The sequence below is a fragment of the Filicampus tigris genome, chromosome 4 (assembly GCF_054856515.1).
Source record: "Filicampus tigris isolate MCC_2025a chromosome 4, RoL_Ftig_1.0, whole genome shotgun sequence".
Classification (NCBI taxonomy): Eukaryota; Metazoa; Chordata; class Actinopteri; order Syngnathiformes; family Syngnathidae; genus Filicampus; species Filicampus tigris.
In genome coordinates, this window is record NC_141220.1 from 5,384,393 (window position 1) to 5,405,542 (window position 21,150).

Below are 21,150 nucleotides of genomic sequence, written 5' to 3' on the forward strand. Positions count from 1 at the left end.
GAGTCCGGCCACCACAGCTCGTTTCCCGCGATGAGTCGCTGGGAAATGTTTGCCGTCAATGTTATACATTAATGGCCACATTATGCCGCCGCCCCTGTGTGACCTATATCTTTGCTACTGTAACAACGAAAATTTCCCCACTGTGGGATCAATAAAGGCATTCTTATCTTATCTTATCTTCCCCCTGATGTTGCTCCAGAGAGGCGGGGCCTCTCACTCTCAGCAAACTTCGAGAGGAAAAGTGTGGAATTCCATTTCCGCTTTAGGGAGTCGACCGGGATTTCCTTCCCCCCCAGCCCCTATCCAACAAACTTTAAATTCCACGTCAACTTCGAAAGTTTGAATCAAGCGGCGTAGTATTGAAGTATTTTTCCGACAATGGCTTCCTCTCCTCAGAAGTCGCCGTCCTCTCCTAAATCGCCGACAACGCCGAAATCTCCGTCTTCTCGCAAGAAAGACGACTCTTTCCTTGGAAAACTAGGTGGGACTCTGGCGAGGAGGAAGAAAGCTAAAGAAGGTAAACAGATCCACGAATCGCCGTGTTGTTTTTATTTATTTATTTATTTTAGTTCCTAGTGGGATGAAATGATAAGTCCAGTTTCAACATGCAAAAGTAGTCGACAGTTCTAATGAGGGAGATGGGGGGCAAATCCAAAAAGCATTACGTAAGCACACTAATGAGATAACGCTTGACTATGAAGTCATGTATTTTCATGTAATCACGTCTGACTAACAATACTGAGCAATCACTGTCTATATTGTGTGAGTTACGTTTCTGTATCCATGTAAGGTAAAGAATTCACTTGTGACGTTCCCTCTGACAAGGCTCGCCTCCCTTCAACCACTAACTCTGGTTTTCAACAATAACAATGGAAAAGAAGCTCAAAACCTGGAAGTTGGGTAGCCACTGTTTATGGTCAAATATGGAAAGATTTTCCCCATAGGAATGAATAATTATTCAATTACAATAATGTAACAATAGTTATTCAACCATGTACAAAAGTTCTATTTATACGGTACATTCCACAATATGCTCACTATAACAATCCACAGCTATAAATATTGGTGACAGAATGGCACAGGCAAAAGCAAAAACCTATGTAAGCCATTAATTAGTAAAAATTGAAAACAAAACAACACAGTAGCTCTTAAAATTACTGATGGTGTAATGTGAATTAGCATTGCAATTTTGAAGTGGCTTATGCATCTCACCTTGAAACAGAACGCTGAACTAAGAATCTCAAAAAGACCTTGTTTAGAATGTTTTGATTTTGACAGTGCTCATTCTTTTTTAAAAAAAAAACCTCACCATTTCAATATGTAAAAAAAAATATATAAAAAAATAAAATAAAAGTTCTTTCACAATGTACTTTTTAAAATATATAATTAATTGCTAATTATATTACATAGGGGGCGCCGCCCCCCCCGCCCCCCGCCCCCCTACAGGAGCCTGCCATGTTTCGCTGGCATCTTTCTGCTTCAGATACCGGAAGGAGATGAACTTAGTGAACGTAGTTCCTCTACATCATGACAACAGCATGTGTAACAAATGCAGAGCACTTACTTCATTACTTGAGGGAATACTGGGAGTATTCCTCTGCTTGCGAAGTACGGTCTCTCTGAGGCACCGTAGTACGTGTGTTTCAAAATGCACTTGCATTGAACTTAGGTCGTTGCATTCTATTACTTCACCATGACGTGAATGTGCCTCTTACCTTTTCACATACCCAAAGGCAAAATATATGCCCAGAGTAAAAAACGTAGATGCTTGCTGAACTGAATTCTCAGGATAAGACGACCCTCTCAAGCCATAGGAGGAGACTTGTATGACACCATACATGACACAGTGGTTCTGTGCAACTACTTTAGAGGTTCATTTCTCCCCCAAAAATGGCTTGGTTCCAGAATTGCATGACTGCAAGGCTATTCAGCTGTACTGTATATTAGTTTAAATTCAACATTGTCATTGCACAGAATACAAGTAAAGTACTGAGTACGTAAGCAGAAAGCAGTTTAGCATCTAAACAGAAGTGCAAAGAGAGCAGAAAGTGCAGAGTGAGTGTGCAGTCGAAAGGAATGGTAATGGAACTCAAAAATATGAAATGAGCGATTTTTAATAAACAGTGACAAGGAATGAGCAGCACTATTACTATTGTAGCAATATATAGTGCAATATGGCATCAGAGACACAGTACAAAGATTATTATGAACATCCATCCATCCATTATCTGATCCGCGTATCATCACGAGGCTCAATGTAAATAAATATGGCAGAGCTGGCCATTTTACTACAAATTGAGTGTCTGTTATTCGTCATCCTTCTGCAGCGTGGGTACCCTTCCGTCCTCCCCCAGGCAACAACAACTCACTATTTTCTCCCCACTATTGCTGCGGCCATCGAAGCCTTACCGCGTAAAATAGACTGATGACAGACTGCAGACGTATGGCGGACTAAATTTGTCTATTTTAATTTTTTTTCCGTTATTCGTCAACCGTCAGCAAAACGGGCGTCCGTCAGTGACGGATAGACGGAATGCCCAGCCCTGTGTATAGGAACTTTTTAGTGGCTATTTCTTTAGGAAGATCATGGTGCTGTACAAACACCGTATTTGAGCTAACACAGCTGGATAATGCAATTACAAGTTGAGATTTTGCTGCATGTACACAACTACCTTAAAACTGACGCCATTACCACAATCAAAACTCCTGGAGAGGCCAGAGCTGTAAGTAAATAAAAGCGCTTGCTAAATGATGTCATCGGAAGTGTCATCTAATCCTCCTGCCCTGTGTGAGCATGATCTTCAAGTGGAAAGGTCTCCTTTTAAATGGATGATTACTTGGTGCTGCTTCGGTTTACTGTTCCACAGCTGAGCCTCATTTTCTGCTGTTGCATGTAATCGCATCAAATTCATGCTGGCAGGACAAGAGACACATGCACACACACACTCATACAGAGGGTGTGGGTTCGTGTGTGTTTTATGATTTGATGCAAGGCCTTGGCTGCTGGCTTTTTTTTCCGATCATTGATTCAATTTCAAGTCACTGTGACGCTTATGTTCACTCGCCATCGTAGTTGCCATAGTAAAGCGGCGTAATAGCCAGCTGGAACTAAAGGGAAGACAGGATGAGGATGTTAAAGTGCTATAGTAATAGGGATGGGAAAGGATGAATCAAATAGATAGAGGAGAGGGTCAGAAGGTGTAATGGACAACATTAGGAAGGATGTTCTCTGTATATAGACAGATCTCAACTGTGCGTGATGGAGACACTGCTGGACAGAAGCAAGGGAAGTAATACACAAGTATTTATGCTGAGGGCAACTTTGACAAATACATCTTGTGGCTGAGTGTTTTTCGAGTTGTGAACTCAACTTTAAGATGATGAGTTCCAAGGGAGAGCGCCCATCGAAGTACAGACATGGGCTGTGGAGCGCTTTGTCCACCAGGTCGGCGATATAGAGAAGCTATACAGAAAGCTTTAATTGTGATGCATGTGATGCATATGCACTGATGTTATTACTTGACTGCAAATGTATTTCTGCTTTTACAGCACTGACAATGAAGGGGAGGGAAGTAATGCACTTGACAATCTACAGTGTGGGTACTGATGACGTGAGATTCGGGTTCCCTTTGCTCGGGCAGCAAATCAAATTTGGGCTGGTCGTGTACTGTAAACGCTATTCCAAAAGCAGCACAAATGTTTATTGTTGCCAGGAGCCAGACACATATTTCATAGAAGACATGAAAATGTAGTGTAAACAGGTTTCTGGATCAACCCGGTGCTCATTTGGCTGTAGTGCTCCTCATGAATTCACTCGTTCATAACTGCAATTACATTACAGTGCAGTGACACACAGGAAAAGAGAACCGGATCTTTTCCTCTATTTCACTGTTCTCATTTAAGAACAAAATCAGATGGCCACATTACAACAGTAGTCTGATTCTTGAGCACTGTAGAGATGCCTTTGAACAAGGCACTGTTACCACTTTTATTGATTTTCAGATTCATGTCTTTCTTCTCGATATGAAATGGCCTGAAAGTGTTTTCATTAGAAGCCGTATTGCTCCCCCCTCCCCCCAACAAATAAAATCTACCTATGGGCCTGATTCGCGAAAAGTTTGCATGTGCAAAACCACATGCACACTTGGTTTCTCACACAATCGGATATTGAAGTTGATCTACTAACCAAGCGCATCCAACAGGCACACGCATAGCGTGGTGATTGGTGAAATAAAACCAAAATGGGACACATGTCATTGCATCTGTGGGACCGAAAGGTATACAACACTGTTTTATTTAGTATTTTTCTTGGTTTGGTTGCGTGTTTGGAGTGGGGCACGTGCATGTGACGTGGTACCGGTAAAGTCCGCTCTCGATGCCGTTTGGCTGACTCTGACTGACCAGGCGGATTAGGGTGGTCCTTAAAATTAAAAGTTGGAAATTCTAAGCTCCAACCCTCTAAATGTGTTAAAATAGTTGAAAAAACTCTTCTGGTGAAGTTTTGTCTGAATCGGACAAGATTTACCACTGCCTCAATGACTTTGAATTTTGCCCGTAAGACACCCAAGGTGTGTTTTTTTGTCTAGAGGTAACTGTGACACAATGATTGAAATGTGTATTAAAAAACAGTTTTAATATCCATTACCTACACCGCTTATCCACACAAGGGTTGTGGGGAGTGCTAGAGCCTATCCCAGCTGTCTTCGGGCAGTAGGCGGGGGACACCCTCAATTGGTTGCCAGCCAATCGCAGGGCACACAAAGACAAACATCCGCACTCACAATCGCACCTAGGGGCAATTTAGAGAGTCCAGTCAACTTACCATGCACGTTTTTGGAATGTGGGAGGAAACCGGAGGACCCGGAGAAAACCCACGCAGGCACGGGGAGAACATGCAAACCCCACACAGGAAGGCCGGAGCCATAATCGAACCCACGACCCACGACCTCTGAACTGTGAGGCGGACATGTTAACCAGTCGACCACCGTGCCTCCCCAGTTTTGACATAAAAATATTAAATTGTCTGATCAACTTTAACACTGATGCTGTTGGACTGTCTGTTAAACTCTATGTTAAACTGTCACACGGCCTTCAAAACTCTTCTTTTTGGAGTGCAAAAGGGAATTATGTAGAATGTCGCAAAACAACCTGAAAGAGAAGTTGCTGCTCATCACTGGTTAGCTCATGCTGAGCAAAAAGAAATGCCTTATCCTCCTCATTTGTGACAATGTTTAAGGCATTGGCAGCATTTCTTAAAGACTTCTTCAGGGATTGCCTTAGCATCACCCTGCCCCTTGTTTTGTATGACATTCCTTAACTCATTGAGAAGCTATTCTATTCTTGCCAGGGTAGTGTCTCTTCATTGCAATGGTCAATCACAATGTTCGACGCATCATTCACTGCCTCCTTCTCGGACTTCTTGTTTTGCTCAATATGGGAGATCGAAAGTCCAAGTGCTTCTTCAGAGTGAAGTTAAGAGCCACAAATGTCTTCAATCGAATAATTCTGCTTAGCTGCAGCCATGATTTAAAGATAACACCTCAGCCAAATGTCAAATCAAAACATCATGCTGTATAACAACGTGACTACAGTGAAAAACCAAATATCAACCAAAACCCTTATGTATTGATTTGGCTTACCACAATGACAATCTTTGTTTTGGAAAATTCCATCCCTGGACACAGTGGGATTGAGAAAACAAGGAGCATTTTAAACTTCAGCACTGATATGTTATTGTCCTTTTGTCAGCCATAAAACGAGATGAGGCTAACCTAATCATTGAGGCAGGGGTAAATCTAGTCAGAACTCGGAACATTTTCACCAGAGGAATTTTTCCGACTATTCCAACAAATTCAGGGAGTTGCATCTGAAAAAATATAAATTTTAAAATTTACCCCTTTGGAAGGACCACCCTAGGACGGATCTGAAATATAGACAGGAACTCATAGACGGACGAAAGCATAGATAGATGAATGCCCAGCTCTGCAGAGTGGCTACAGTAGCAAAATTGTACTCATGTAAGAGTACTGATACATTGGAATAATATAATTTAAGTAAGATTAAAAGATAGTCCTCCAAATAACTGTGTAAGTATTTGGTGGGAAAAAAACCCAAATACTGGATAACTAACTAGTAAGTAAAACTAAAATGTTTGTTGCATTGACGTGCTCTCCCTCATTTTAAACGCAATCTCACACAGAACGGGCAGATGCATCCAATTGTCATGCACTCAGCATGAGTTCATTAAAACTAAACATGGCTTTTATGCTGTTGTTGGCTTCCCCCAAATGATCAGGAAATACATTTATTTTTCTGTAATCCAGTAATGTTTGTATTCCACTAATATTTCCAGTTACATCACTTCAAACTTCATTTTGCATTTAGTGAAAACCAGAGCTACCTAAAGCTCTTGCAAATATAGCTCTCTTGACCACTTGATATCTGTTTCCAACAGTGTGTGAAATCTGTTAGTGAGTGAATTCAGCGCCCGCTATGTGGGGTCTTAGTAAATCAGGCCCAGAAAGTAAAAAAAAAATAAAAAAATAAAAATGGAAACACATTTATTCAAGTTCATTTTTAATTGCCTGTTTATGTAAACAAGGTGTGTGTCAGTGATGCAGGGGATGGTGTTGATTATGCAGATGCCGTTCCGATGAAGGCAAAGACATTCACAGGATGTTCGCTCTGTGCTCCCGACACATCAAAGCATTGAAAGGTTGAGTCTCCTCAGCTATCTGACAAACTGAGAAGAAAGGCATGCTGGTCATGCGAGAAGGCCTGTTGTGAAGCAGGAAGTGTCACTGCTTGTCTTTAGCTGACTCTGACTCTCAGCAAAACATTTCTGAAACCAGGCCTGTATTGGCATTCGCCAGTCATCACTTTCTGATTTAAAAAAAAAAAAAAAAAAAAGGCATTTAGTGTGTTCCACAAGAGCTTTTCTGGTAAATAATGAAGTCTCTGGAGAACGCCCATTGGGCATTTGATATAAATTCAACATCAATATGACATCAACATAATTCAATTGCTGTCATATTGATGTAGAATTGACAACAGATGACCACTAGGTGGAGGTGTTTTGCGCTTCCATCCACTGCGTCCACAATCTACTGTTAATCGGAGGTTTAGCATTACCATGATTTTGTTTTGCTGCACTCAACAGGACATAGCAGTGGTGCAGTAAACTTGATCCAGGTAATATTATATTATGCTGTCTTGTTTTAGATAGTTCCTTGTCCATGTCTTTCATTTTCCTGGACAGTATTTATTTCTACATAAACCGGTTCTGCTCTCACTTCAGAGTACCATATGTAGCGTTGTGTATCTAACGTATGTGGTGTTTGTTTATGTGTAGCTTGTCATCAAAATTGGTGTGTAGTACACTGACTGAATTGTTTGTCATCACACACATTTTCAGTCATATTTTGAATTGGTGTGGCATTCACTGAGCCTGCAAAGTTGTACACTTTGATAGTTGCAAAAATATGGAAATCTGGACTGTCTGTCTCCTGAGCCCTGTAATCCAGTGGCCACTTGCCTGCAGGCTGTTGTACTATTCTGTATTTTTTAAACCTTTGTTTATTCAGGTAAGGCAATTGAGAACATATTCTTATTTGAAGTGCCGACCTGGCAAATTTATGTGTGTGGGTTGTGATACGAAAACCTTCTGCGTAATACATATAGAATAAAAATAGAGGAGTTTGAATTACCCAGTGACATCAGCCAGTTTATGATTATTGACATCAAAATTATGTTGTTTTATTTCATGCATGTCTGTTTTTCATCACTCCAGTGTCTGAGCTTCAGGAAGAGGGGATAAATGCCATCAACCTTCCTCTCAGCCCCACCCACTATGAGCTTGACCCTGAGGACACCATGCTAGGTATTTGCATCACAGTCCCTCAATTACACACGAAGAGCTTCCCTACTTGAATAATAGAAGAGTCTTCAGAATCTGTAGACTGTTTTAGAAATCTATTATCACAATAACACTGGTTAAATGAAGATTATATAAATGTTTCGAACCATAATGCGGCACAAACACTGTCAATTATCTGGGATGCCCTGAAGAATATGCAAAGATTGACTTTTGCTTGGTTTTGACATGCACAAATCTCACGCTTGCCTCCAAGCAGGGAAAATATCGATCTAGGAAATGAAGCCCCATTTCCATTGGGAGGTTGAGTTTGGTTCAGTATGACATGAAACACATTTGTGTTCTCTCAAACAAAAATTAAGCATAGTAATTAAAGCCTTGCCATCTACCGTATGTCCCAAGGTGTGTCAGTCACGCATTGAGCTGACGAGTCATCCGTCATCGCACCAAAGAAAATTAAGAGACTACATTGTCGTCAACATTGTTGATCTGCCGTAAGAAAATTTAGATCACAGCTGACATCATGTTCATCTTCTAGAGGAGAATGAAGTGCGTACCATGGTGGATCCAAACTCCAAGAACGACCGCAAACTGCAAGAACTTATGAAGGTCAGTGGTGACAAGAACAAGCATGCCGACATTTTACTTGAGTCTACGCCCCACATATGATGAGACAAGCTGGAGACGTCAAAGTCCAACCCGAGTTGCGAGAAGGGCTGGGAATCTTACCAAAAATAAATAGAATCAAAACATTTCTCCAGCAGTCGTACCGGTAGCATGATTGTTCGTTAATCAATATAATTGAAGAAGGGAAACCTTAAAATAATTTTAAGGTTAAAATTGAAAAAAATAATAAAAGCATAAAAATGTAGACAGATGAAAAGCTGTGACAACCTTATTGGGAGCAAGAAAACACCTTTATAGCTAAATTGTGTCGTTTATAAAAACAAACAAGTTTCAGTTGCTCGTACTTATGTTTAGCAGGCAGCACATGATTACATTAATGCAGTACATTTTGTCATGTGTTCACATAGGTGTTGATCGACTGGATAAATGATGTTCTCGTTGGCGAAAGGATCATTGTGAAGGATCTGGCTGAAGATCTTTATGATGGGCAGGTCCTGCAGAAACTATTTGGTGAGTTCATCCAGCACATTTACCGAGGCAGGTTTCAAACATTTACACCAAAATCTGTACCAGTAGTACGATTCCCTGTATTCACTTATTTCATCTTAGAAAGCTGTTGGGTTTGTTTTTTGCTTCTTCAGAAATGAGATATGCTTATGTAATTGCTTGCCGTGGTTATTTCGTAAGCCTGTGATGGGTTTCAGAAAAGCTAGAGGGCGAGAAACTCAATGTGGCAGAGGTGACGCAGTCAGAGATCGCGCAGAAGCAGAAGCTGCAGACTGTTTTAGAACGGATCAACGACTCACTCAAACTCTCCACCAGGAACATTCGCTGGAACGTTGACTGTAAGTGGCACCCTCCCAATTTCATGCACTTTTGTCATCAACATGTTATGCTGTCCTGTCAGCTTCATTAGGTAAAGTAGTGCAGAAGGAATGTTTGTATATTTCCCAGTATATTTCAACAGTTTACAAACCCAGCTTGCAACATCATTTGCTTTGCAATTGGAATTACAGAGCTTGCTTTCAACCAGCAAGGTGAACTTTTAAATAGTTTCTATATTTTTAATATTTATGCTGGCTGATGATTAACAGAAGGTTGTGGCCCCTTAATTTTGGCAAACGTATGCTTTATTAACAACCATGTCTACTACAGACTCACTAAATGTCTCACTAAACCTTTATTTTTGGATTGAATGTTACCTTGATACTTTCTTTTATAGCTATTAGCTAATGATCTGAAAAAGAAGCATTACTTTTTCTGTGTTGACATGGACTAGAGCATACTGTATCTAATCATATATTAGGCTAAGTCAAACCCTGCATACTTTCTGAGGAGAGAGAAGAGCAATAGCAATCATGTAGTAGATAATAGAGGCAATGTAGCTTTGGGGAAGTTTAAGACACACTAGCAGAGCTGGGCACTTGAACCCCCCCCCCACTTTTATTCATAAAAAAATATCACCCCTCGTCCCGTTGGGCCCCCCGGCCCAAAAAAAAAAAAAAAAAAAAAGGGTCCGTGATTGACGCCCCCGCGGGAGAGATGCTAACGGCAGAGGCTTTTTAAGGATCATTAGCTGGCTAATTTACTATTCAAACCCGCTGTGGACACCCTTCAAAATGCGCCACTAGTGCTTTACTACTTACCCAACTGCGTGTGCTTACTTCCATTGCGAGCCCCGGGATTGGTTTTGTCGTGTTGTATAATTAATTGTGTCCAACAGACGGCCAGAAGTCGCATTCAACAAGTTACTCATTTATTTTCCACACTTCCCTTCGTTCATGGCCTTCAAAATAAAAGCATACCAGCAAACCACTATACACAGCAGGTTTGCTACGGCGTATTTCCGGAAGTAGAAGACGCCTAAAGAAGTGCATGAACTCCACCTTGATGTGGCAGCGTCATACTTGAGTGTTGCGCGCAGCTTAATATACTCCTAGACACAAGTTGTTTTGAAACAGTTGAGTTCCAAGTCAGGGGCCGTCGCTTCAAAAAGACAGCGACAACAATAGATATCGTGCCTGCTACAACCATAAAGGGACCAAAATGACTAGACCATGCATTTAATTTTATTGCCAAACTAGTTTGCTTTGCAGCAGCAACGAGCTGCGTGCTGCATCCTCACACTCCTCCTCTCTCGAAACTATATGTCATCGCAACAATTCCTGATGTGTGCGTGGCATGTGTCGCAGACCTGTCGCCAACAGCACAATGCGGCGGTCATGTGAATCAATGCGGCAGTTTTTGCTTGCGCCAAGGCGGGAGTAGAAAGAAGCCTAAAAAGAGGGCCGATTAGTGGGCCGGACTAAAATTCACTTCCGGCCATGCTTAGTCCAGCCATTTTCCTTAAAAAAAAAAAAAAAATCCAAAAACATGAATGAATACCAATGAATCCAATTGGTTCTGCTGTCCTTTTATGTTGACTTTGATTTTAAGCAGTTGACTTTTACTTGTCCTCACTTAAAAGCACTTAAAACAGTGCTCCCTTTTACATCCAATAACTCTTCTAATCTAAATCAAAATGTATTACTAAAAAGACTGTGACCAGAAGAAATCTAAGAATTGCACCAATTTTGTGTTATTCTGTCTTTTTCTGAGCGACACTGAGCAAAGATTTAATGAACTTGTTCATTGCATAACTTCATTTGTCAGATGTTTTTTATTGGTTCTTTGTTTTTTGTGTGTATTTTATTGTTTTCAAATGATCATTACCAGATTTTTTTTTTATCTCCATTAGTATTAGTTCTCCATTAAATGAATTAATGTTTAAAAATACTACACAAAACTTGAAAATCCTAAAGGGATTCAAAGCAGAAAACCCATTCTTAGGTGTGAGATTGAATATTTGTTTTAAGTAAGAATAACGGACACATGTAGTAGCTACTATATAGTACTAATTCTGATTTTGCCATACAAACATTCATTTGATGAATCACTGACACTATCCAACTTCTTTGTCTTTCACGTCTTAAAGCGGTTCACGCGAAGAGTATAGTGGCCATCCTTCATCTGCTGGTAGCGCTGTCACAACACTTCCGGGCACCAATCAGATTGCCAGACCATGTTTCTATTCAAGTAGTTGTGGTCCAGGTGAGTGTCAACACTCTGCTAGCATTCGCATTTTTGTACTACTACATCTTTCTTCTTTTTTTTACAAACTACTGCCAAGTGTTTACAAATATGTTGGGCATCATTTTCCTGTCATAATGACATTGATCTTCTCTGGCTTTCAGAAAAGAGAGGGCATCCTCCAATCCAGACAAATTCAAGAAGAAATCACTGGTAACACAGAGTAAGTAATAGAACCAAACAAGTACCGGTAATAGACTATTCATTTCAATCCAAATGCGTACAAGTCATACCGGCGACCAAACGTTGCATCTCTACTAGGAAATATCCTTTCAGGCTTGGCTCAAACACTGATGACGTGCACACAGAGCAGAAAGGCTTTCCATGTATGACAGTATGTTTTGAGAAGGAAAGCACGAGAGGTGTCAAGATAGTCAGTGAGCCACAGTGACTGCCCAAGTTTAAGCAATTTAGATGATGGTCTCAAGAGCATGGCGCACATGAATAATGAGTGTGTTCAATGAAAGTTCAGCCATGGCATCAGCTATGGTAAATGGGCTGTCACTTGTATCACACTTTTCTATCTTTGGTACTCAAAGCGCTTCACAGTGTACCTCATCTACCTGCTGATGACGCAGCATCAGGAGCAACTGGGGGTTGAGTATCTTGCTCAAGGATATTTCGACATGGTCACAATGGTCGGGGATCAAACCCACAACCTCTGGGTTGGGAGACGACCACCCTACCACTGCCCCGGCTATAGTTTAAAACAGGCTTTGTCATGTATTCTCAACTCAGTGACAATATGTTGAGAATATTCATTTAAAACATTAAATTAACATTTCACACGGGACATAAAAAAAAATCAGTTTGGCTAAATGTAGACTTTTTAGTGATCTTGAGCGATTTAAAGAGGAAGTCAGCCATGTTCTATGCAGCCCCACTAGTTTAAACACGGCATTCTCTCTCAACTCATCTTTATTTATATAGCACTTTCACAACAGATGCAGCTGTAACAAAGCACTTTACAGAACACATGAGATAAAATATTAACAATAAACACACACGGTTCATCAGCATTTACAATAGCTGTTCTGATTAATATTGCATTTGTGAAATATGAGTTAAGCAGTAAAATCCACCTAGTTTTGTCCATCTCAGGGGGCTGTCATTTTGCCACATCACAGTTGCTCAGGGCTCAGGTAACAACCGATCACGGCTCAGCTTGAGAAAACAGGTGAGCCCTAATTGGTCGTTACCAGAGCTCTCAACAATTGTGATGTCATTTTCAGTCAGATTTGGCCATTTTTTTATTGATTTCTCCAAAACAATCACTTTAATCACAATAACATGTTTACACTAGTGGAGGCGCATCGAACATTATTGAAAAGAACATTTTTGGGTTGACTTCCCCTTTAAGAACTTCATCCACGTGTTAGCCAGAAGTGCTAGAGACCGAACTTTGTCTGCTACTCGAGAGGTGAAGTTAGGGACTGCGGGACTTCAGGGGCCATTCCGATTTTCCGCCATTGAGGGAATGGGAGGATGCAAACTTTGGTTGTGACATGGAGTCAAAGGCTAGGTTCACACCACAGGTAAATACGACCCAGATCTGATTTTTTTGTCCATATGCGACATGTATTTTTTGACAGTCTGAACGGCTCAATTCCGATTTTTTCAACTGGAACCTGGGTCGCTTTCATATGTGGTCCTAGATCGGATACGTATCTGATCTTTTCCAATGCGTTCGCGGTCTGAACGGCCAGGTCACATATATCCGCCATTGACGTCATCCGGAGCCCAAAATATGCTCCGCGCAGGCAGAGGGAAACTGCTGCCAGCAGGGGATCGAATCTGCAAAGTTGTTTTGAGTACCGGTAACACTAATGACTTTAATGACTTTATATTTTACTTTAATTTAATCCCACTTGAAACACGAAGCATAAAGTGGACGTTTATGGCAATCGTAGTAATTCAGCCACGGCTCAGACCGATTCATTTTTTTACGCACGGTTATGAGGTGACATCCTCATTAGTGATGTCTCTATGAAATGAGATATTAAAGCGTCGCCTCGTGATTTTCCCCAAATTATGTATTTCTACATCCTACCTAATCGCTTCACTGTATAAATGCCCCGACACGCTGGACCACATTTACTTCCGCAAACATAACGTCGGGAGTGATGTCGTCTCTCCTTCTGCGCATGCGGCCCACTTTGACGACGCATGTGTTCATACAGCAGATAAGACCGAGGTCGCATTTATAATGTAATATGAACGCTTAAACCCAAAAAATTGAGCATTAAGACCTGCGGTGTGAACCTAGCCAATTACATCCATCAATTATCGATACCGCTTATCCTCACAAGGGTCGCGGGGCGTGCTGGAGCCTATCCCAGCTGTCTTCGGGCAGTAGGCGGGGGACACCCCGAATTGGTTGCCAGCCAATCGCAGCCTAGCCAAATAGAGTAAAACAAAACAAAACTATTAGTTCCAACATTCACACATGCTCTTCACAACGTTTGTTAAGACAGGTTCCTTAGTCCTTTTATTCAGTAATGCATCTTTCGTTTGTTCGACAAAACCAGTTGTGTTGTTTTTTTTTGTTTTTGGCAGAAATTTGGGAATACACTCAACAAACCCAAATTGAGAAATGTGGGCATTTAAATTAATGCCGGGTCTGGTCAAATACGCATCAAAGCATGCATTGGTTTCCTTTTATATGTGATTGGACGGATTTACAGTACATCCTTTCATTGCCTGTGTGGTAGTATTCAGAGGTTTGATATAGCTGCTTGTATGGGCTTTTTGCCATCCTTTTACTGTGTGTACGTTTAATTGAATAAATACTCTACTGTGTAAAGTAGTCAAGTATTGGAGTATTGGTACCTGTAGTTGAACAATAAGAATGTCTTACACACCCACACCCACACACACACACATATTTATGCGCAAGTCAGATGTGTTGACTGCTGTGGCGCAAGAGACTGCAACCTGACCACAGCAACAAAAGAGATTACGGCAGGACAGCAAACACACAAAGGATCACGAGCGCTAACATGGTCACAGTGAAAATACACTTATTAGCACAGCAACAGGAGTATTGCCCAGACTTGCCTTCCCTTGATCACACACGGTGTACTGTATTGAAAAGTGTAATTTCCTTCTGACCTGCCCTGCTGCGATGGCTCCTCCTCCGGCACATTTGAACGGCAGCATTTGTTCTTCAGCTGTACATCGTCAGTCATTGTATCAATAGCCAGCAGTGTTGTTTTGTCGTCGCGATGACGTTGTGACAATATGGAGTCACTGTGGACCACTCACCGATGATGCCCAGGTTCTTTCAATACCCGAGATGTACCTGTGTTTCTCTGCTTAATCGAATTATGATGCCATAGCTACGTCTATTGTTGATTAATTTCTAATCCTCCCATTCTCCACATTCCTCTGTGATTGAATTGGAAGCACTTGTCTTTCATTCTCTCATGTTCTATAGAGATTCAAGTGTGAAATTGTGAATAACATGAAATGACCTGTGATGTTTTTTTTTCTTCTCTTGTTCTAAATTTACCAGGGCTTTCTCTGGACGACACGGTATGTTGTTAGCAGAGCTTACCCAATATACTATCCTTTTCTAGTTATGTTTATATATTGTTTTCCTTTTTGGATTTAATCATTTATTCCACATTTTCCCACAGAGCGTGATGCTTTTGACACCCTGTTCGACCATGCTCCAGATAAACTGAATGTTGTCAAAAAGGTAATGATGCTTTGCACAGGCACTGCAGATTGATGAATTCGGGACCCTGTGTCTGCAAAACAAACTCATAAATGTCTTTAGCAGACAGTTAACCACAAGTAAACATGTCAACATTGAATAGCATTTTGTTTAATAATGAACTCCCACAAAGTACACACATTCACCACTTTGGAGCAAATACAACATTAGACACCATCAGCTAAGCTCTTCAAAGCAAATCATCATGGACTGTGAGGTCCCAAGTGGAGCGTCTTGAGCCTGCTTCCAAATGAAGCTAACATTGACTGGGTCTGTACGAGGGGTGCTTTGAGAAGCACAACTGGGGGGATATACACAGCAGTACAGCCCACCGTTGTCCAAGCACCATTCCTTTTATTCCCTAATTTTTTCTTTTCCAGAATATGTTCTACGCAGTGTCACTGGTTGAAACACGGCATTCTCATTCATATTGTATTTGTGGAATATGAGCAGCAAAATCCACCTGTTTTTAGCCATCTCAGGGGGCGGCCATTTTGTCACTTCTGTCAACTGAAAATGACATCACAGTTGCTCAGGGTTCAGATAACAACCAATCATGGCTCAGGTTTAGAAAACCAGTGAGCTGTGATTGGTTGTTACCTGATCCCTGAGAAACTTCGATGTCATTTTCAGTCGACATAAGTGACAAAATGGCCGCCCCCTGAGATGGCTAAAAATTGGTGGATTTTGCTATATTCTATGAACGCAATCTTAATCAGAATGTCCTGTTTCAACTAGTGGGCCTGCATAGAACATAGTCTTGAAAAACATGTTCTTGACTTATTATTCATTTGTCTCCTGATCAGTGAATGACTTTGTGTTTTCACAGACACTGATCACGTTTGTGAATAAACACCTGAACAAGCTCAACTTAGAGGTGTCTGAATTGGAAACACAGGTATGCATGACACTCTCACACACAAATAAAACGTAAAAGTCAGTCTGAGAGGGTAAAAGGGGTCAGATGTTTCTGGACTTCTTTAATGGGAAAGGGACGCATCGATTTATTTATGCAATTGATGTATTTAGGCCATTTAATTCTCCTTTTTGAATTGAGTTTTTTTCTGAATCACTTTTTTTTACTTTTTTTTTGCCCTAAACCATCCTGCCACCATAATGTTTGCATTGTCTGTTTACCTGCCTGTCCCATGTGTCAGTTTGCAGATGGTGTTTATCTGGTGTTGCTGATGGGTCTGCTGGAGGGATACTTTGTGCCACTCTACAACTTCTTCCTCACACCAGAAAATTTTGACCAGAAGGTTGAGTGGGATAATTTTCTTTCAATTTTGAAGTTATCTTTGACTCTGGCATAGTTGAGGAAACACTTTAAGTCAATCCTCCATTTTTCTGAGGAGCATCAGGCACGCATAGGCAGGGTCTGCCCTCAAAAGCTTAGTTTCATACCATCTGTTTCCCTCAGAGCCCATTCAGTGCGTAGCCATCTCTCCTCTCTGTTGGCCTCTTTCGTACCACGGTATTCTAAACAGGCAATCTAGGGAGACACCACAGTAGCCTTTTGTAACGGTCTTGGCCAGCCACCCCTGCCAAGCTGTGAAGCAGAATGGCAATCCCTGATACAATGTGCACAACTCCACACGCACACATCCACACGCACGCACCCCTCCCCACACACACACACACACACACGCATACAACCCCCCACCCCCCCACACCCCATCCACACACACACACACACACGTCTGGCCTGGAAGAACAGGCAGGAGCCCATAGCATCTGTAATCTCTTCTACGCAGGGAAAGACTTGAGTGATGGCTTTGGGGCTCAGTTTTGTCTATGTGTGTGTGCCCCGAACGCCTGCTCGTGTTTTACCTAGCTCATCTTGTTTTACTGCACAAGACTACACGCAGTGGCTATGAAACATATTTAAATCCCATCACTTCTAGTAAGTAGCATCTGTGGCATAACCTGGATCATGATTTTCTTGTACTGTTGGTTTACTCATCTTGGTTTATTATTATTTTTCCCATTTCATTATACAGTGGTACCTCTACTTACGAAATTAATTGGTTACGGAAGAAAGTTCTTAAGTAGAACATTTTTTAAGTAGAGACGCGTTTTCCATGTAGATGCCCTAATCCGTTCCAAGCACCCCCAATATTCAGACATAAATGTTTTATAAAGCATAAAAATGCATCAAAACATGTAACAAATTACATGTTACGATTATTGCACAATAAATGAGAGTTGTGCATTATGTAAAAAACAAAGAATAGAGTAAAGAATAAAAATGATGGTCGTTTACCTTTTAATTGCTGTCCTCATCGCTTTTTGCCCTCTTTGGTTCATGTTCTCTCTCAGAAGTGGTTTTAGTTTGGCGTTTTGTAAAGAACTGATTTAATAACGTGGCGACTGTCGATTACGGTAATATTCTTTGGCGAGATCAAACTAACGCATCCCCCTTTCATACTTTTCTATTATCTCTTGCTTTGTTTGTATGGACAAAAAAAACGATTTTCTCCTTTTTTTTTCTTTTCCTCATTTCTAATTCACGTCAAACTATCGGAACACCTCATGGGGCGAATGACGAGGACGCTGCATAGACATATCTATCACATATATATATATCTACCTGCCATCTATCTATCTATCTATCTACACACATAGACACATACGGTGGAGGTCCCTCTTAGCCAATGGGATGCCAGGAAGATGGTAGGCTAGCCAATGGCAGCGCTGTTGAGGCGTTTCGTAACTTGAAAATTTCGTATGAAGTGACGTTCGTAAGTAGAGGTACCACTGTATACTGCTATATATTACATTTCGTCGCTGTCTTGTCAAAAACACTTATGTCCAATTTTGGAATTTTTTTCAAAATGTTCACATTAATGCGATATCTGTAACACGGAAACACCATTCACGTAAAAATAAGAACATTTTAAAAAATGGAGATAAGTGTTTTTCACATGACAGCGACGATTTATAGCTTTTCACACGACATTGAATCAACACTAGGTGTATTGTGGCATTTTGCCTCCGGGTTCCTATTTGGCACAGAGCAGTGTTAGGCTTTCATTTAAATGCATGGGGGCAAAGTGGTGATTTGCTTGTGGGATGTGTAATAAATGCTCACTCTCGCCATAGGTGCATAACGTGTCCTTCTCATTCGAGCTGATGCAGGATGGAGGTCTGGAGCGACCAAAGCCAAGGCCGGAGGGTACAAAATTGTTACACAATGATCTTAGTGAGACTTTCACAAAAGTGCTTAAATCCCCACTTTTATTTGTTTAATAATATAAGAATGAGGTTTGTAAAAACTCTTTATTTTGTTGAGTCAAAAGATTTTTTTCTCTGCTTAAAGGGAAGTCAACCCAAACTTATTTTTTTCTCAACACAAACATTTTTGTTTTCAATAATATGTTCTATGCAAGCCCACTAGTTGAAACAAGACATTCTGATTAATTTTGCGTTTGTGGAATATACATTAAGCAGCAAAATGCACTCATTTTTAGCCATCTCATTTTGTCACGGCTGAGCTGTTTTCTGAATCTGAGCCGTGATTGGTCGTTGTGAGCGGTTGTGATGTCATTTTCAGTCGACAGAAGACAAAATGGCCGCCCCGAGGATGGCTAAAAACGAGTGGATTAACACTTATTCCACAAATGCAATATTTATCAGAATGCCCTGTTTCAACTAGTGGGCTTGCATAGAACATATTATTGAAAACAAAAATGTTTGTGTTGAGTTCAACTTTAAGGTAAGATCAGTTTTTTACTACCATTATTGTTCCCACTTATTAGATGTTTTTTTTTTTTAAGTGAACACCCACCTTAAAACAACTCAGTGTTACCTGGTTACCGACTGGCTAGTTAAATATTTAGCAACTAAAGTGGTCTATGAACTCAGATATAAGTGGACAGATGTGTAACACACATAACCTTAGCAAAAAAGATCACAAGATATTCTTTTATTGTGAATATTGCTCTGTCACGATGGCTGTATCACTGCTTTTCTTTTTCTAATTTCAGATATAGTAAACTGTGATCTGAAATCAACCCTCCGTGTCCTCTACAACCTCTTCACCAGGTACAGGAATGTAGACTGAGGACCGAAGCAACAAAAGGAGACTTTTTATATCAATGGACCACATGCTATATCTTACAAAGCCATCAATTTGTTGTTGAAATATGCTTTTTTTTTTAATTGATATGTACCATTTTACCACACTTGTTAATCCCTGCAGCATCACTTTGTGTGACACATTTGAAAAACATTTGTTCAAATCTCTCAAATGTTTCACATTTGAAACATCATTGTATTTATTGTAAATTTAATACACTTATCCTGTCATGTTTTTTTTTTTTTTTTTAGCTTTTTCTGTTCCGCTTGAAGTGCCTTTGATTAAACTTCCACTACTTGATATCGGACTGACTACTTCATGTCCCAGATGTCTTAAAGAGGAAATCAACCCAAACATATTTTAATATGTTCCCAGCAGGCCTACTAGTTGAAACACGGCATTCTGATGAATATTGCGTTTGTGGAATATGAGTTAAGCAGCCAAATCCACCCCTTTTTAGCCATTTTGGGGTGGCCATTTTGTCACTTCTGTTGACTGAAAATGACATCACAACTGCTCAGGTAACGACCAAACTCAGCTTCACTTGTTTTCTGAAGCTAAGCCGTGATTGGTCGTTACCTGAGCCCTGAGCAGTTGTGACGTCATTATCGGTCGACAGAAGTGACAAAATGGCCGCCCCCAGAGATGGCCAAAAACAGGTGGATTACAGTAACTCTTATTCCACAAATGCAATATTTATCAGAATGCCGTGTTTCAACTAGTGGGCAAGCATAGAACATATTCTTGAAAAAAATGTTTGGGTTGACTTCCACTTTAAGAAAAGATACCAAAATGTTAGTTGGCTCTTATATGACGCAGGTGATATTGTTGTAGACTTGGGACCTGATTTTCTTAAGGTTTAGCCATGCAAAAATGGCAAAAACTTGTCTTTGCACACAGATGTGGAAACTGAACTACTAACACAGGACTGTGTCAATCAAATGTGCCAAATTGCAGCACAGTTCGTTTTATGCGTTGTCCTGTGCTATGCTCCACCCACAATTCATCCTGGATGCACCCGGTTTGTGGATCAGCTATCACCTATGTTTGTGTGCACAATCAAGTTTACGGCTGTTTTTTTAATTATAAACCTTTAGTGGCTGATGTGCGACATGGAGCATTATCTTCCTGCTTATGCAGATACAGATCAAAGCTAAATTAAAATATATATATATATATATATATGGTGGATATTTTCTTGTGTGTCAACAGTCAACTCACCACATGTTTTGAACTCCTTGGCACTTTGGAGTGAAAATAGCTGAGAAGCCGTTGAGCTCAATGTGGATGGATTATTTTCCCGCCACATAGATCCGCCTGCAGGTTTTTTGTTTTGGTCCACACCCGGCTGCAAAATTGTCAATACGAACCACATCCAGAAGTCAAAAAGTGCAGCCTTAATCTGGATCATGTTCCACTTTGGTACAAATTTGTTTATAGGGCCAGTTAAAAAACGTTGACAACATCAGAGGGTGGTGACAGAGGTATGACTGAGGTGGAAATGTTTGATATGAGACCGAAAAGGCTAAAATGCTTCGCAGACGCATCGCAGACAAATGTAGTGTCTCGTAGCCGATTTTGAATTGTCTTGACGCATCGTAGCCCATGTAGTGTGACATACTCAACGATTGGTCGTTTGGCGTCAGGGACACTTCACGACCACCACAAAGAAAGTCTGACATGTCAGAATTTGTGTTCATCTTGCCGCATAGTGTGACATGTCCT

The 21,150-nt window shown here is 40.7% G+C and overlaps 1 protein-coding gene across 2 annotated transcripts; it reads left to right on the forward strand.

The window, feature by feature from the left end:
* Positions 1-236: 236 nt before the first annotated feature.
* LOC147148273 (alpha-parvin) lies at positions 237-20,607 on the forward strand. 2 transcript variants are annotated; one of them, XM_086029141.1, is made up of 13 exons: positions 237-517; positions 7,790-7,879; positions 8,412-8,482; positions 8,908-9,010; positions 9,205-9,345; positions 11,475-11,590; positions 11,734-11,792; positions 15,144-15,163; positions 15,268-15,329; positions 16,177-16,245; positions 16,505-16,606; positions 18,450-18,522; positions 19,334-20,607. In XM_086029141.1, exons 1-13 carry the CDS (start codon positions 379-381, stop codon positions 19,408-19,410), a joined length of 1,122 nt encoding a protein of 373 aa, XP_085885267.1. In that variant the 5' UTR covers positions 237-378; the 3' UTR covers positions 19,411-20,607. The 2 variants fall into 2 exon arrangements, with proteins under 2 accessions (XP_085885267.1, XP_085885268.1); XM_086029142.1 differs by lacking the exon at positions 237-517 and adding an exon at positions 7,069-7,191.
* The last annotated feature ends 543 nt before the right edge of the window (positions 20,608-21,150 follow it).

What these genes read in the sequence shown, in the direction of transcription:
- LOC147148273 (XM_086029141.1), top strand. Translation starts at nt 379, where the DNA reads ATGGCTTCCTCTCCTCAGAAGTCGCCGTCCTCTCCTAAATCGCCGACA. An exon ending in CCCTGAGGACACCATGCTAG is followed by an intron (nt 7,880 to 8,411) that starts GTATTTGCATCA and finishes TTCATCTTCTAG; the next exon opens with AGGAGAATGAAGTGCGTACC. An exon ending in ACCAAAGCCAAGGCCGGAGG is followed by an intron (nt 18,523 to 19,333) that starts GTACAAAATTGT and finishes TTCTAATTTCAG; the next exon opens with ATATAGTAAACTGTGATCTG.